Raw genomic sequence first — 18,309 nt, 5'->3', positions numbered from 1 at the left:
AATTCCCTATGTGCCACAGGTCTGATGTGGCATGTCATTCCTTGATTTTCATCTTATAAGACACTCCGGCAAGTATCCACATTGGCTTGGCTTTATTCAGCGTCGTCCTTTCCTCAGTCCTTTGGGCAGAAAAACATCAATATCCTAAATTTGTGCAAGAAGCATCTTGGGAACAACAGGCTGGATCTTGGATTTTCTTGATTCCCAAAGCTCTTGAAGCCGTGGCACCAAACCTAACCACTTACCGCTTGAGAGGCCATCATTTCATTTATACTCTGTTCATACTGCTCTGCCAAAATGGCAAGTTTTCTTGTCTGCTCATCTTTCAGTGTCTTTAAGATTGTTTTGTGCTCATTCTTTGGAGTAACTTCCAACTGGTGATTCTTGAGTGCTTTATACTGTTTGGTCTGTACTTTGCAAGTGTCCTGAAACTGTTTTTTAATTTGCATTTCCATGGCCTGGGTAGAAAAAGTGACAAAGGAAAAATAAAGACACATCAGTAAAAACGGAAAGCCTTCACCCATAACGATATAATACAAATGCTGAGGCCATCTGTTTTTTGGTGCAGTGACCCATGATGCTAATCAATAAAAATGAAGCAGCATGTATGACAAAGACAAGAGTTAACCCTACCTACACTTTTGGTTTTATAGTGAATGAACATAAGTAATTTTGAATTTACAAACGGCTTCAAAGAAAATATGGACTGTCACAAGGGGATGAGGACTCTAAGCAGATTGAGGGACATTATGAGGCCTAGCTTGTTGAAAGGGTGACAATTCTTTTCATGCTTTCCTAGTCAGAGTCTTTGGTGTCTCCCACTGTTCACTGTTTTTTTTCCTTATTTTTGTTTTTATATTTCACCCTGTTTCCAAGTGAGAGAGGGGATAGCATTATATAAGCCAGATCTCACTGCTCTGGTTTATAGCAATTTCTTATCAACTCCATAAAGGAGAACATATGGATAGTACCTCATATCCTAACCCATTTCCACTGAATTTCAGTGTAAACTGAAAGAGAAAAGTGTTTTACAATTTTTTCCCCCATTAAGAAGTTGTGCTTGCATGTAGCAATATCATATATGCATTTGGGCAAGGAGAAGGTAGAGTATATTATTTTAAGCCCAGAAGGCATTCCATCAGGTTGCCCACAGTCATGTGTGCACTTCATGAACACTCTGAGGACTTATGGTTATAAAAATCACTGCTTAGCTTAGGACTTCGCTGAAGAGATGCAGAGCCAGTGTGGTCAAGGTTGGCCTCAAGTCTGTGCCAACGTTGACAATGTCCTCACTGATATATAGCAATGGCTTAGTATGTGGAGCTTGTTAATCAGCAGTCAGCTAAAATTAGCTGGAGGCAGTGAGGGCCAAAGGAGTTCCTCTACATCTCTGCATCTCTAGTGCAGAAGTGGTAAATGCCTGGCAATTGTAGATTCGTTCCTGATGACCATGACAGACATCACTAATAAATGACACTCTTTCCTCCTAAACTTGGACGTGGCTTTAGAGTCTTTCTCAATGCAGCAGTGCTCAAAGTACCTAAGGCTAATATAACTTCCTTATTTCCTGGGATTAGAACTATAAACTGCTATTAGTCCAGTTTTGAAGAGGGCAGGTCATGAAGCGCTCAGAGAAATTCCATGATGGACATGATGACAAACTGATAATGTAGTAGAATCACAGTTTCCAAACCAGCCTGCCACATCTCTTTTTTAGGAGCTTAAATACAGACTCTGTGCTTTACAACTGGAGATTCTGATGCAACAGGTGCAGGGCACAGAAATTTGTGAGTCTGAAAAGTTGCTCAGGTGACTCTGACACTTCAGGTCTAGAAACCATTGATCTGGTCCAACACTGTCCAGAAGCACAAACAGGGAAATGCTATCTCCTCTTACCTTTAAGTTTTTTGGCTGTTGCCGAAGTTCCATGACATGCTTTCTGTGCAGTTCCCTTTCTCGCCTCTTATTGTACTCCAGCTGGTTTTCCAGTTCAGTCTGGTGCTGTAAACGGATCAGATCCATGCGTAGCTTCTGTAATGTGTGCAGCTGCCTGTACTCTAGCTCTCGGGTGGACTCGTCATGCCGGATCAGCATGGCATGCTCCATCTCCTTCTGGGTCCTCTTTTTATTTAGTTCCTGCATCCAGGAACAAAAGGTAAATGGAGAGAGGTGAATGGAGATGAATTGGAAGGAATGCACAACTAAATGAGGGATGGCAAGGAATGGCACTGCTAACCATTTCTCTCTCTCTGTCTCTTTTTTTTTTGAGACAGAGTCTTGCTCTGTCCCCAGGTGCCAGGCTGGAGTGCAGTGACATGATCTTGGCCCACTACAACCTCCGCCTCCCGGGTTCAAGCAATTCTCCTGCCTCAGCCTCCCGAATAGCTGATACTACAGGCGTGTGCCACCATGCCCAGCTAATTTTTGTGTTTTAGTAGAGATGGGGTTTCACCATGTTGGCTAGGATGGTCTCAATCTCTTGACCTCGTGATCCACCTGCCTTGGCCTCCCAAAGTGCTGGGATTACAGGTGTGAGCCACTGCGCCTGGCCCGCCCATCTCTTAAACCCATTAGTGTTTGGCAGCAGGACTTAATGAGATGAAATGAAATTAACAATCTCTTGAGCTTTAGGTTCTGTTCCTGGGTCCACCACTTACAAAATGGGCAACTTCACAGCAATCACAACTGCGCTATCTGTAAAATGGGATTCATTCTACTTGACCCCTCTTACCTCACAGAGCTGCTGTGAACCTTAGTTAGGTGATATGCTATGCATAGGTCTTCACAAATGTTTCTCCAGTGAAGCTAGTGGTTCTACACCCTGACTGCCCATAAAAATCACGTGAGGAAACTTTTCAAACATAAGATGCTTGAATCTCACAGGTTGAAATTCTCGTAACTGTCTGGGGTGGGATCCTGATGTCAGTGTTGGTAAGAGTTCTCCAGGTGGTTCCAATATGCAATCAAGATTGAGAATTAAGCTGATAATATCTGCAATAGTCCTGGCTTTCTGGGAAATACCCTATTTTTGGACGAATCAGAAGTAGGCCAATTATCTATTTTTTAAAATCTCAGAGTTCAAGGCATGCCGAGAAAAAAACAGATGAGATCTGTCTCCTTTCATCTTCTGCATTACAGTCTGTTTGATCATTTATAGATCTAATCACTCTGTTCTTTTCAGTTCTACTCCTTTCTTTCTTTCTTTCTTTGTTGTTGAAGGAAAAAAGGAAAGCAAACTAGAAAAAAAGGGGAAGTTGGTGAAATCTTTTCATTCACCAATTGAAGAATATTTCCTAAACAGCACTATATATGAAGATCTGAACAATGTACTCTCAGTACATAAAAATGTTTATTAAACCATGACTTCTGTGCTCAACTCACTGACACTCCATTAAGGAAGTGTACTAGACATTTATTGAAGTATATGCTCTGCTCAAAGCTCACTGGATCAGATTTAGATACATGGCCCAACCTGGGCCAATTTATTTTCTCTACTAGGAATTTGGAATTGACATTCAGAACCAGTTAATCTCTATGTGTGGCTGGAATTGAGGCATATAAAAACCACATATGTGGTAGTCATCTGTTTCTATGAGGGCTGAGGATTAGAGAAAGCTAGGCTTCAGAGCAAGAAGAAATGAAAAAGAGAGAAGTGAAGGGAATATACTGATGCCTAAGTTGCTTACTGCTTCTAAGCCCTCCTGTAAGTCCAGCTGTATTACTGCTATTCGATTTTATGAGACATTCCCATATGTCTATAGTAATTTCCCTGGATTTGGCTTAAGCTAGCTCAAATAAATTTCAGTTAACATGCAAACAAAAAAACCTTTAATTAATACAGGGACATAATTGTTTTTATTTTTTATTTTGGTAGAGCTGGGGTCTCACTATGTTGCCCAGGTTGGTCTCAAACTTCTGGACTCAAGCCATCCTCCTATCTCAACCTCCCAAAGTGCTGGGATTACAGGCATGCTCAGCCAGGAAATATTTTATGTGCAAATTAAAAAAAAAAAAAGACCAAGGGTAAGTAAGTGATGAGCGCTATGATGGGGTAAAGATTTTACGCTGCAAAAAGGGTGGTATTATTATTACTATTTTTGAAAAGGAGTTTGGGTCTTGCCCAGGCTGGAGTGCAATGGCGTGATCTCAGCTCACCGCAACCTCCACCTCCTGGGTTCAGGCAATTCTCCTGCCTCAGTCTCCTGAGTAGCTGGGATTACAGGCATGCGCCACCACACCTGGCTAATTTTGTATTTTTAGTAGAGATGGGGTTTATCCATATTGGTCAGACTGGTCTCAAACTCCCAACTTTAGGTGATCCACCCACCTCAGCCTCCCAAAGTGCTGGGATTTCAGGCATGAACCACTGTGCCTGGACTAGTGGTATTACTATTGAGAAGGTCAAGGAAAGGAGAAAGCTTTTGAGCTGTACTTTATTTTTATTTATTTATATTCGAGATGGAGTTTTGCTTTTGTTGCCCAGGCTAGAGTACAATGGTGAGATATCAGCTCACTGCAACTTCCGCCTCCCGGGATCAAGCGATTCCCCTGCCTCAGCCTCCCGAGTAGCTGGGATTATAGGCGCCCACTACCATGCCTGTCTAATTTTTGTATTTTAATAGAGATGGGGTTTCACCATGTTGGCCAGGCTGGTCTGAAACTCCTGACCACAGGTGATCCACCTGCCTCAGCCTCCCAAAGTGCTGGGATTACAGGCGTAAGACCCTGTGCCCTGGCCTGAGCTGTACTTTAAATTAGAACAACAGAATATGTCTCTTCTCTGATGGCATCCACCAGGGGAGAAAATCAAGTTATTTACTTTAATAGATACATCAATAACATTTGTATACTGGCATGATTAGAAATATCTTGCACACTTGGGCCCCCTATTGATTTGAAGAGAAGTCCTTTTAATAGCATAGCATCTAGTACCAGAGCACAATCACCAATCATTCACTTATTTATTCAACAAGTAGTTACTGAGCACTTACTATGTGTTGGGCACTGTGGTAGGAACTAGGGATAGAACAGTGAACACATACACCCTGTCAGGGATCTTACAAGGAGGAAAAACCAAAAGTATAAATGCAATTTAACTTTTTTTTAAGGAATAAAAAATAACCTTCTAGAGTAACTCTCCCAATCTCCTCCTGTGTTTTCCTTTGTTTTACTTTTTCTCTTTAGCTAGCCCATCAAATTTCTTTTCTACAAATCAGTAACTGGCCCCTAGGTGGCACCAAAGGACAGAGAGCCCTTCCCACAGATGAAAGTTCTCCCAGGCCAACTACCCAGAGCAAGCCAAGGAAAGTCCTTTATAAGGGCTTTAATTGAGGTCCAGGAGTCCCAATATTGGATATTTATCCAGCCCACACTTTCCTAAATTGAGAAGTGCAAACTGAGTCTGAGCTGCCAGAAGCCCTGAAACTTGTGGGCTCCTGACACAAAGCAAGCAAACACCTTCAGAAGAAATCAAGTGCTTCTTTGCATGCTTAATGAAATGCTTCATGATATTGTCCACAGAATACCTACATCTGAATTACCTGCGTTATAAGCAGCTGGTCTTTACAATAAGTTATGCAGCTAATTCTGATACATATGAAAGTTTGAGAGTCAATGGAAAAGTGCTCGGGGGTGTGAGTCAGTTTCAGCTCCTCTGTAAATCATTATATATGGCTTGGGGCAAGTCTCTCAATCTACATTTCAGGTGTAAAGTGAGGATAGCTGCACCCATTGTGAACTATCTACTTGTAAGGATAACATGAAAGACCATAAGAAAGTGTTTCAGAATACATAAATATGTCCTTATTTTTCAGTATTCAGAAGTGAATATCTGGCATATAATATCTTAGATCTAGTTTTTATAAACTATTAGAAGAGTAAGAAAAACATGATGCTAAAATAGTTTTTCTGCTACAAGTTGTTCCCTTTACCTTTAATTTGTACATCTGAGTTGCTGAGGTATAAGATGATAAGCTACCTTTAATATTTGAGACATGGGTGAAAATTTATTCAGCTTATTATGAGGCCAATGCTGTGCCTACCTAATAATGTATAACATGCTTTCTATTTTTAGAAGTTATTCCATACATCTCATTCAATCCAAATTGCCACCCTATGAGGTGCTAAGACTATAAGAATGTACCCCTTTTATATGTGTTAATAGGTATTTGGGAGTTGAGGGACTAACATAAGGTTATGCAACTTCTATAAAAAGAACTGAGGAGGCCAGGCACGGTGGCTCAAGCCTGTAATCCCAGCACTTTGGGAGGCCGAGGCGGGCGGATCACGAGGTCAAGAGATCGAGACCATCCTGGCCAACATGGTGAAACCCCGTCTCTACTAAAAATACAAAAATTAGCTGGGCGGTATGGTGGTGTGCGCCTATAGTTCCAGCTACTTGGGAGGCTGAGGCAGGAGAATTGCTTGAACCCAGGAGGCAGAGGTTGCAGTGAGCCGAGATTGTGCCACTACACTCCAGCTTGGCGCCTGGCGACAGAGTGAGACTCTGTCTCAAAAAAAAAAAAAAAAAAAAAAAGAAACGTTCCAATAAATGAGGTCTGGCGCAGTGGCTCACACCTGTAATCCCAGCACTTTGGAAGGCCAACGCAGGTAAATCAGCTGAGGTCAAGAGTTCGAGACCAGCTTGGCCAATGTGGTTAAACCCTGTCTCTATTAAAAATACAAAATTAGCCAGGTGTAGTGGCGCATGCCTGTAATCCCAGTTACTTGGGAGGCTGAGTCCGAAGAATCTCTTGAACCCAGGAGGCGGAGGTTGCAGTGAGCCGAGATTGCACCGCTGCATTCCATCCTGGACAACAAGAGCGAAACTGTCTCAAAAAAAGAAAAAAGAAAAAAACAAATGTTCTAATAAATTACCTATTTTGTACTTTTTCAGTCTGTGATAAAATATTTTGAAGAATTCTTTGCTCTAGCTAGACATGATACAATGGTTGCTTTATTTGTACAAATGACACAATATACACACTACCCATCATGTGCACCATTAGCTGATACAAATTCAACAAAATTAAGTACATGGGTGGGCAAATTAAGTACATGGGTGGGCAGAATGACCTGTACTGGGTACAGGTCATTCTGCCCACCCATGTACTTAACGTGTATGTCTATATATATGCGTATGTGTGTGTATGTATATAATGCACACATATGTATATATGTATATAATACACACATAAACACACACACACACACACACACACATATAGGCCCTGGAGGGAGTGTGAGGTAAGAGACATGTAGCTTCCTTTCCCTCAGTCAATGTCCACTGTGTTTCAAGCATTCTAACTTCCAATGGAAGTAGTACTGACTTCTTTACAAGCAGCTGATTTCACTCATGCCAAATTTTTATGCTTAGGCACACTGAGGTAGAGTAAAAACGAGAATTCTAACTTTTAAATAGAGATACTGTCAGCCTATGATATTTAATGCCTTCTTAGTTTCAGTTCTTAGTTTCAACACTGGTTAGAAAACGCTGAGTGTGTATGTGGTTGTGACAGAGCAAGAGGCTCAACCCAGATTCAGTGATCCTCTTAAGCATTTTCACTAATTAAAAGGATTGCTAATACTCAATCCTTTAGGCAAAGTTACAGGAAACCAGGCATTCTTATGATTTGTTGGTGGGAGCATAAACCCCTTTAAGAGGGCAATTTGGCAATATCTATTTTAAAAATTTAGATGTATGCATTCTTTGACCCAGAAATTCCACTTCTGAAAATATATCCCACAAAATACTTGTTTATATGTAAAATATCTATGTACAAATATGTTTTTGTATTATTGTTAATAATACTGTAAAACGTCAACAAAATGTCCACTGAGAAGTGCCTCATTAAATAAATTATATTGCAGTCATACAACAAAATACTATTCAATTAAAAAGAATGAGGCAGAGCTGTATGTGCTAGATGGTAAATGGAGAAAAGAGTTATAAAACAGTAACGTGGACATCTGTTACTTTTTGTAAGCTCAGCATCCATTTTTTCTTGCTTCTGTTTACAGGCTCCTTTTTTCCCCTTTTTTTTTGCAAAATGACTCCACCCTATCTGGAATCAGAGAGAAGGCTGAATAAGGCATAGGCACATGACCCAATCAAGTTCTGTCTCTCCTAGGAATTTGAATCTTGAACAGAAATGATACAAAGATAAAAAGTGGTTGGAGGAGGTATATCCAAATGGCAGTGCCCAAGAGCTCTTGCTCTCTATGTCATGGAAGTTGCTTTTCCAGCGTGGCTCTTCATGTCTTCCAGCTTGATTCTTCAGCTCTGTCACCTACCTAATATCCTTCCAATAAATTCCTTTCCAGGCTTAAGTCAGCCACAGTTTATTTCTATTGCTTGTAAATCAAATAACCCTACTGATACAAAAGTAATTTCATTTTTGTAAAGTCACATATAATATAGCTGTATGTATGTATATAGAAAAAAAATCCAGAAATTTCTATGCCAAATTAATGGAGACAGTTTGTGGGTAAAGACTGGGTGGAATGGGATTAACAAAAAGGTGAAAATGGGGTGATGCTGGTCAAATGGTAGAAAGCTCCAGTGATGCAAGATGAATAATTACTGGAGCTCTAACGCACTCACTGCAAGGTGATGATAGTTAACAATGTTGTATTGCATGCTTGTAATTTGCTAAAAGGACAGTTCTTAAATTAAATCTCCCTACCCATCCCCAAGCACACATGCACACATGTAACTATGTGGAGGTAACGGATACGTTAGTTAGCTTATTTCACAATGCATACATATATCAAAACATCAAGTTGTATTCTTTAAATATATACAATTTTTATAGGTTGATATCTCAGGAAAGCTGTTAAAAAGAACTTTCACTACTTAGCTTTACATTTTTCTGTTTTTGTGTATTTTCGGTGTTCTTGAATTACTTTTGTAAATAAAAAAGCTTTGAACATTTTCATGAAGGTGGGCTCTAGAGTAAGACTAAACAAAGGAAAGTCTAGACTTTTAAGAAAAATACCCTTACAGAGTTATTCTTTGCTCAGCTGGCTAGAACCTAATACTAATGAAGTCACAGATATAGTTTCTATCATTTTTGGGAGTAGTTGTCTTCTATAACTTTTATTGACACAAATTGTCCCCTTAGGCTCAGACTTCCTCCTAATATCTATTATTAGCATAACAATTGACACAAGAAAAGAATCCCAAATAACTTATTTCCAACTGGTCATTAGCCTTTTTCATTTTGATTTTTTGACTTCTGACAAACTCAAAATGTGCAGTACTGAATCAGCTTTTTATTTAATTTTATTTTTTATTTTTTGAGATGGAGTTTTGCTCTTGTTGCCCAGGCTATAGTGCAATGGCACGATCTCAGCTCAATGCAACCTCTGCCTCCCAGGTTCAAGCAATTCTCCTATCTAAGCCTTCTAAGTAGCTGGGATTAAAGGCGCCCACCACCACACCTGGCTAATTTTTGTATTTTTGGTAGAGATGGGGTTTCACCACGTTGGGCAGGCTGGTCTCGAACTCCTGACCTCAAGTGATCCGCCTGCCTCAGCCTCCCAAAGTGCTGGGATTATAGGCAGGAGCCAGCATACCTGGCCTGAATCAGCTTCTAACCAAAACCTCTCTGTAATTTTCTGTTTCTACATCTTCATTTCTCCTAGTGTTAAGCCCTAGAAATAATTTTGATTATGTCCTTACCTTTTCTCTCATACCTTAGTATATGTCAAGTCCTGTTTACTTTAAACTTCAAATTGCATTTCCACCCTCTGACAGCTACTACACCAGCCTTGTCCATACCCTACTTCCTACCACCTGATCTCCTTGCTTTTAGTCTCTTCTCTCTAATTCTGTGTTTCTCAAGCTTTTTTGTTTTTCATTATTGCCCCTATAAGGAGCCTTTTTAGTCTTTTTCTCCCTTAATCATCCCCACCACTGAAATATTAATACCACAGGCAGACTGTGTATCTGTTTGTGCACTGCAGTGCTCTGAAGCTATAATAGCATCTAAGACACCCCCCACCCCAACACTTTCACCCACTGGGGGCATCATCAGCCCCATTGAGAATTATTGTTCAAATCATTCTGTATATTATTGTCAAGCTGGGCTAATCTCTTTAAAGTAAAATTTTGGCCATGTCACTGCCCTTCTCAAAAATGTTCAGTAGCCTGGATGCAGTGGCTTATGCCTCTAATCCTAACACTTTGGGAGGCTGAGGCAGGCAGATCACTTGAGCTCAGGAGTTTGAGACCAGCCTGGGCCAACATGGTAAAACCCCATCTCTACTAAAAATATAAAAATTAGCTGGGTGTGGCATCGTGTGCCTGTAGTCCCAGCTACTTGGAGGGGCTGAAGTGGGAGAGTCACTTGAACCTGGGAGGCGGAGGTTGCAGTGAGTTGAGACTGCACCACTGCACTCCAGCCTGGGCAACAGGAAAAGACTCTGTCTCCAGAAAAAATGTTCAGCAGCTCGTAGCTCTCCTTCTTCCAATAAGATAGCATGCATAAGGAGCCCAAGCCTGGCCTACATGTGTTAATACATTTTAGTTTGCTTCATCCTTTTTCCTTCTCATTTCAACGCGGCTCTCCAACAAGCTGCTATCAATTCGCTTTTGTATTAACTGTGCCCGAAGTGCTTATTTCCCTCATGTAGGCTAACGCTGGCTTTTTCTCAGACTTTGATACTGTTGCCACTGTGCGAGGTCATTTATGAAGTTTTCTCTGCTTACTCCAGATCACAATGATTTTCTGTTGAACACAGTATTCTGTATTCCTCATCTCAGTGAATACCAGCATATCTATTCAACCTTCCAAACTAGAAACTTGGAAGTCACTTTTGACTTCCTCTTCTGAAATTCCCACATCCATTTGGTCAGAATTAACTGTCAGTTCTGAGTTAAGAAATGTCACTCAGATCTAACTGCCTCTATCCCCGCAGCCTCTTCCAGGCTAGAACTGGAGAAGGAGCATCCTGGCTGACCTCACTGCACTTTGCTTTTCATGACTCCCGCCACTCTCTCATACTGAAGGACTAATTCTTTTTTTTTTTTTTTGAGCCAAAGTCTCGCTCTGTCAACCAGGCTGGAGTGCAGTGGCATGATCCTGGCTCACTGTAACCTCTGTCTCTTGGGCTCAAGTGATTCTCCTGCCTCAGCCTCCTGAGTAGCTGGGAGATTATAGGTACATGCCACCACATCCAGCTAATTTTTGTATTTTTAGTAGAGATGGGGTTTCACCGTGTTGGCCAGGTTGGTCTTGAACTCCTGACCTCAAGTAATCCACCTGCCTTAGCCTCCCAAAGTGCTGAGATTACAGGTGTGAGCCACCATGCCCGGCTGATGCACTAATTCTTCAAAATAAAGAAATGTCTCATCATGTCACTACCCTGCTTAAAACTCTCTGATGGCCATGCACTGCCTTCAGGCTAAACTTGAAATGCCTTGCCTTAAACAAGGGTCTCTACTTTCTGTTTCCAACTAACATCGTTCTGCCCTCCAATCCCCACACAGAGAACTCTAGTCATACTCATCTTTTCAACAATAGCAGAGTCCTCTAAGCCCTCTCATGATTGTATGCCAATGATACTTTATTTCCATGTCTAATATGGTACCTAACATATCGTATTGTAACTAGTCTGTTACACGTTTTTTTCCTGCTCTTAGACTCCAGCCATTGGAAGGCAGGGAGTATAGCTGCTTGGTGTCCCTGATGTGTAGTACTCACTCTAAGAGTGCTGGATGACTGAACAAATGAACTTGGTTATAGAGCATCATAATGTTACTTAAACGTTTTACACGGAATCACAAAAACACAAGTCCTTGACAAGCAGGCTGAAAGCATAAATTCTCGATTCTACTTCTTTTAATTCTTCATTGTGTGATATGGCTTATTACAGGAGTTTAATACAATTCTATTCCATGTATTTAGAAGGAGTTGATTCCTTGTCCTGTGAGTGGGCTTCCTCTTATCAACAGTAAGTTCATTCTGTGACTTTTTTTGTATACCGACTCTGTGTTAGCCCCTGTGCTAAAGGCTAGGGATACAGGAATGGACAAGGCAGACGTGGTCACAAGGCTCACATAGCTTACTGTCTCCTATGCCAGTGACAATAGTTATGAGCATAATAAATACCTCCCGAATGTTCTGCTGCTCCACCTCGTGCCGCTTGATCATTATTTTCCGCTTGAAGAAACGACAGTTTTTGTCGTAGTACAGTCTCTGTTGAGTGAGAAGGTGGGCTTCCTCTTCAGCCTGCGTGTGCTGCAAGTTCTCTTTATGCTTGGAGATCCGCTCTTGCTTCTCTTTCTTGGGTGTGCTATGGTCCTCATTCATTTCCTAAAAAGAAAAAACAAAAACCAAGCCGGTTTCAATAAATGAAAGGGACTGTAACAGCCTATTGCAACTGAAGATTAAGTTATTTGGAAAGCCAATGCAAACGTTAAGCACAGAAAAGTTTGGTGTTACACATCCTCCCCTCAGCTGTTTTCTGCCCATTGAGCATTAAGTGAGAGGGACACTTGTGAGTTTCTGTATCTTTGGCATCTTACTCTCAGAAATTATTTGTTCACTCATTCAATCAACACAAATTTACTAAGCTCCTATCATGTGACAGGCACTTCGAAAGATATAGGATACAAAGGTGAGTAAAAGACCATGATATCTGCCACCATGCATCTTTACATTATAGAATCAAAAATTAAAGAACCGCAGAAATTACTGTGATCACTGCTTTGAAGAGGACATAGTTGGTCCCATAAGAATATAAAATATTTAATCTGAGTGACAACTAAGCTGAAATTTGAAAAATTAGTAGGAGTTAACCAGTGGAAAAGGAGAGGGAAGAATACCCTCAGCAGAGAAAATAGCACGTGCAAAACCCTAGGGGTGCAGGAGGAAACATGGTGCCATCAAGGGCTGAAAGAAGGTCAGAGTGGCTGGTGCAATGTAACACGAGATGAGTCTGGCCAGGCAGGCAGGACCATTGAGGCTTTACGGACCAATTTAAGGACACTGATCTTTAGTATAGGAGAAACGGATTTTATGTATGTGAGTGTCATAATGAGATACATTTCAAAATGATTACCCTGGCTGCCATGGGAATAACAGAATGAAGGAGGCAAGAATATATGAAGATAGCTGGGAGGCTATTGCAAAGATCCAGGCAAGAGAGATGACAGTAGCTTGGACAAAGGAAGTAGTGACAAGACTGAGAGAAGTAGACAGGTTCCAAAGAGAAGAGGTGACTATGCAAATGTCACTAGTTTGAATTTTAGGAAAAAGCATTCTTCATTTTGGATTACAGAGTTAACAAACCATCTATATTTTCAAAAGGACAAAATTCACAATTTTTCCAGAACATCTAAGCAAAGGAAAAAAAAAGCAGTGAATCAGAATAGTTAAGACGTTAAACTATGGTGAAAACAAGACTACTTGTTAAGAAAGTACAGTATAGGACCAATACCTAATGTCTGTGGGGCTTAAAACCTAGATGACAGGTTGATAGGTGCAGCAAACTACCATGGCACATGTATACCTATGTAACAAACCTGCATGTTCTGCACATGTATCCCAGAACTGAAAGTAAAATAAATTTTTTTTAAAAAAGTACAGTATACTCTTCTTTGTTCATTTGATTAACTACTCACTCAGCTAAAATCTCCTTTAATTGCTAACACCTGGCTGGGTGCAGTGGCTCACGCCTGTAATCCCAGCACTTTGGGAGACCAAGGTGGGTGGATCACGAGGTCAGGAGTTTGAGACCAGCATGGCCAGCATGGTGAAACACTGTCTCTATTAAAAATACAAAAATTAGCTGAGTGTGGTAGCACACGCCTACAGTCCTAGTTACTCGGGAGGCTGAGGCAAGAGAATCACTTGAGGGAGGCAGAGGCTGCAGTGAGCTGAGACCGCACCATTGCACTCCAGCCTGGGTGACAGAGCGAGACCCTGTCTCAAAAAGAAAAAAAATTGCTAACACCTATTTTACTTAATGTGTTGTGATACAGATATTATAGACTATTTAATCTCTTAGCCGAGACTCTGTAAATCAACTTTCAACTATCCTGTTCCAGTAAAGCTGTAAGTGAAATCTTAGAATTGACAAGACAAAGTGTTGTTTTCAGAGTAAGCTGGGATCACAACAGGAAGCCTGGGTGATTCATCTTTTCATGCCATGACTTTACTACTCGGTTTGGCATTAACCACCTGATTACAAACTCCCATTCAAATATCATCACAAAAACTGACTCCAAAATCAAGAATACATTATTTTTGGACCATCTATCATTCTGTATTAGCCATGCTCCTGTTATCTATCAAAAGTGGGGATTTTTTTTTTTTGTCATTCCAAGGACAATACCTCTAAGTATATCAATATCTAAATATACATGCCACTCTAAATAGTCTGAACTAAGCTTTACTTCGGAAGAAGTAATATTAGCTTTGCATAGAATGGACACACAGAGTTAGAAATAAGGAAGGTATCAATTTATTTTATTTTTTTATTACTTTTTTTGAGATGGAGTCTCTCTCTGTTGCCCAGGCTAGAGTGCAGTGGTTTGATCTCGGCTCACTGTAACCTCCGCCTCCTGTATCCATGCAATTTGTCCTACCTCAGCCTCCCGAGAAGCTGGGATTACAGGCGCTTGCCACCACACTTGGCTAATTTTTTGTATTTTAGAAGAGATGGGGTTTCACCATGTTGGCCAGGCTGGTCTTGAACTCCTGACCTCAGGTGATCCACCCACCTTGGCCTCCCAAAGCACTGGGATTACAGGCATGCGCCACCGTGCCCGGCCAAGGAATGTATTTAGAGCGGAGGAAAATCTCAAAGTTTCTTAGGCTATCTCTGTGATCCAGCAATCTTATTATGATATAATAATTAAGTTCAAGCCAATAACTCAGAGAAAATGGAAAGAATGTGAACTTTCTGAGTTGGGCTATTCTCTCTACAACTGGGTTTTCAATGCTTTATGGTGTCAGAGATTCTAACCATTCAGCCAGTGTGACTAAAATACAACTTTCTGTTAGGTGTAACAATTACCAGTAGCTTAGCAGGGCAGGGCAAACAATCCCTAGGCCCACCCCAAACCCCTTGCTTTCACTTCCTAACTAAAAACGAAAAACGAACTGGAGGAGAACCTTGCTAAGCCCTGTATTGCTAACCTTCAAGTTAGAATATGAGCTCAAACGTGATTTTATATATCCTAAAACAATGCCCCATATTGAATTTTATTAAACCTTGATACACTTAGTAAGTCTACAAATAAGAAACTCTAAGGCTTATGAGAAGAAAAGTCCATGGAACTTCAGACAATTCACCTGTAAGTACTGGTAAAGGGAGAATTGAAGAAATTTGAGCTTTCAGATCAAAGTGCAGTTCTTTGGGAAGAACTTCTAAGTCCACTAGTGGTCTTCAACCAAATATTCCAGAGTCAAGCATATGTTTATCAAATATTCACATGTACAGGGCACAGGGATACAGTTGTGCGCAAACAAAAACATGGTCTGTGCTCTTATGATGCCTACCAGTTAGTAGAGCAAGTAGCTGGAATAATCATTAAACAAATGTATAATTAAAACCTCTAGTGTTAGGAAACCAGAGACATCTGTCTTGGTTGAGGCAGTTAGAAAAGACTTCCCTAGGGAAGTGATATTTGAGTTAAGATCCTAATAACCAATCCTAGGTCTTACAAGGAGAAGTAGGAAGTAACCAAGCAGAATTGTGGTCAGGGAAGGCTTGGGGGTAGGGAGAGCATCTTGGCAGAAGAAACAGTATGTGCAAAGACCTTGGGGAAGGGTGGAGCTTGATAAATTTGAGGAACTGAAAGGTGATCATGGCTGGTGCAGCAAGGAGTGGGTTGAGGGCAGGGGCAGCACTGGTGTGAGATGCAACTGAAGAGTAGGCTAGGAGGAGACCGTGTAGGGACTTCTAGAATTCTGACTTATCCTAAAAGCAGTAAGAAGACACTGGATTTCAAAACTATGAAGTAGTACGACCAGATTTATAGTTTGAAAAGCACTTTGACTGGTGTGTGGAAAACACATAGGAAGAAGACAAGGATGGCTTATAGTTCTATCAATAGTTCCTGAAATGTGGTCCCTGAACCAGCAGCATCAGCGTCATCTGGAAACTTGTTAGAAATGCACATTTTCAAACTCTACCCCAGAAAATCTAGGGGTAAACAGTGATAGAGTTTTAAAATATGAAAATCTAGGGGTGGGTTAGTAATCTGTTTTTTTTTTTTTTTTTTTTTGAGACGGAGTTTCGCTCGTTACCCAGGCTGGAGTGCAATGGCGCGATCTCGGCTCACCGCAACCTCCGCCTCCTGGGTTCAGGCAATTTTCCTGCCTCAGCCTCCTGAGTAGCTGGGATTACAGGCACGCACCACCACGCCCAGCTAATTTTTTGTATTAGTAGAGATGGGGTTTCACCATGTTGACCAGGATGGTCTCGATCTCTTGACCTCATGATCCACCCGCCTCGGCCTCCCAAAGTGCTGGGATTACAGGCTTGAGCCACCACGCCCGGCCAGTAATCTGTTTTAATAGCATTTTAGGTAATTCTTTTTTTTTTTTTTTGAGATGGAGTTTTGCTCTTGTTGCCCAGGCTGGAGTGCAGTGGCGTGATCTCGGCTCACTGCAACCTCTGCCTCTTGGGTTCAAGCAATTCTCCTGCCTCAGCCTCCCAAGTAGCTGGGATTATAAGCGTGCACCACCACGCCCAGCTAATTTTTGTATTTTTAGTTGAGACAGGGCTTTACCATGTTGGCCAGGCTCATCTCCAACTCCTGACCTCAGGTGATCCACCCACCTCAGCCTCCCAAAGTGCTGGGATTACAGGCATGAGTCACTGTGCCTGGCCAGCATTTTAGGTTATTCTAATGTAAAGTTTGAGACTCACTGGACTAGAACATTGATCACAATGCCAGATGAGTGAATTTTAAGTTTCAACCATTCTAATGGCAACTTGGTGAGAACAAACACTAGTAACCTTACCTCTTTTATTTTTTCCTTACAAATCTTGTACTGCTTCTTCTGACTTTCTAAGAAAGTTGTCAAATCTTTCTTCTGCTGGGCCAAGATCTGTTGCTGGAACTTCTTCTCATCTGCTGCAGCTACCTTTGCCTAATAAAATAACAAATACAATGTAGGATGAATCTGTTCTTTGCACAGAATTCAGTGGTCTATATTCTCCAACGCAGTAAGAGAGTCCCTAAGTGCTAATAATGTGACATTTTTGAACAAATAATAAAAAATAATTTTTTTCTGATTTTCTTGTATCTTAAACAAAAAAAAAAAAATAAAAGTTTTCATCATTGAAAAATACATTCTGAATTATGGGTGAACTATAAACATATTTTATGGAACATAAAAATATTCATGGGATAAAAGGAGACCTAAGAAAAATTTTTTTTTGAGACGGGGTCTCGCTCTGTCGCTCAGGCTACAGTGCAATGGCACGAGCATAACTCACTGCAGCCTAAAAATCCTGGGATCCAGTGATCCTCCTGCCTCAGCCTCCTAAGTTCCTGGGACCACAGGCAGCAGCACCAGTCCCAGCTAAGTATTTTTTGAAAATTATCATAGAGACTAGGTCCCACTACGTTGCCTAGGATCATCTCAAATGCTTGGCCTCAAGCTATCCTCTCTCCTCAGCTTCCCAAAGTGCTGAGATTACAGGCATGAGCCACCACAATGGGTCAGAACTAAGGATTATAATAAAGGTTTTTAAAACATATTGTTGGTAGCCCAAAGGTTAAGTTGTCAAAATGTATAAATAACCACACCGGCCAGTTTTATCCCAAGAATCAAACTGTAACTGATTAATTATTCCAACTATCAGATTTTCCAGTGGGATCATCTCAAGTGTAATTGGCAAGCTAATGGCATTTTGCTTTCTTTCTCTCTCTCTCTTTTTTTTTTTTTTGAGACAGTGTCGCTTTCTCACATAGGCTGGAGTGCTGTGGCACGATCTTGGCTCACTGCAACCTCCACCTCCCAACTTCAAGTGATTCTCATGCCTCAGCTTCCCGAGTAGCTGGGATTAGAGGCATCCACCACTGCGCCTGGCTAATTTTTGTATTTTTAGTAGAGACAGGGTTTCACCATGTTGGCAAGGGTGGTCTCAAACTCCTGACCTCAGGTGATCCACCCACCTCGGCCTCGCAAAGTACTGGGATTATAGGCGTGAGCCACCGTGCCGGGCCTGGCATTTTGTTTTCTTAGGCACCTGCTGCAATCCACAACAGTTACACATCATGACACTTTTTAGGGCCCTAAATGAATAAAACACAGACTACATAAAAGGTAATCCAATAAATACTGG

At 41.1% G+C, this 18,309-nt stretch overlaps 1 protein-coding gene across 9 annotated transcripts in view; it reads right to left on the bottom strand.

Annotated features, from left to right (window-relative positions):
• TAOK3 (TAO kinase 3) overlaps positions 1 to 18,309 on the bottom strand; it is a 213,635-nt gene that overhangs the window by 12,399 nt on the left and 182,927 nt on the right. For all 9 annotated transcript variants that reach the window (XM_064379743.1, XM_064379749.1, XM_064379747.1 and 6 more), the window contains 4 exons: positions 16,980 to 17,108; positions 12,114 to 12,317; positions 1,897 to 2,136; positions 246 to 458 (listed from right to left, as the gene is read on the bottom strand). In XM_064379743.1, coding sequence (XP_064235813.1) covers positions 246 to 458; positions 1,897 to 2,136; positions 12,114 to 12,317; positions 16,980 to 17,108 — 786 coding nt within the window. The remainder of the gene's footprint in view (positions 1 to 245; positions 459 to 1,896; positions 2,137 to 12,113; positions 12,318 to 16,979; positions 17,109 to 18,309) is intronic.

The sequence above is a fragment of the Aotus nancymaae genome, unplaced genomic scaffold (assembly GCF_030222135.1).
Source record: "Aotus nancymaae isolate 86718 unplaced genomic scaffold, 86718_ANA_hifiasm-v0.15.2.pri h1tg000021l, whole genome shotgun sequence".
Taxonomy (NCBI): Eukaryota; Metazoa; Chordata; class Mammalia; order Primates; family Aotidae; genus Aotus; species Aotus nancymaae.
Note: the sequence above shows the minus strand (reverse complement) of the source record. Positions and strands in the feature narration are given on the sequence as shown.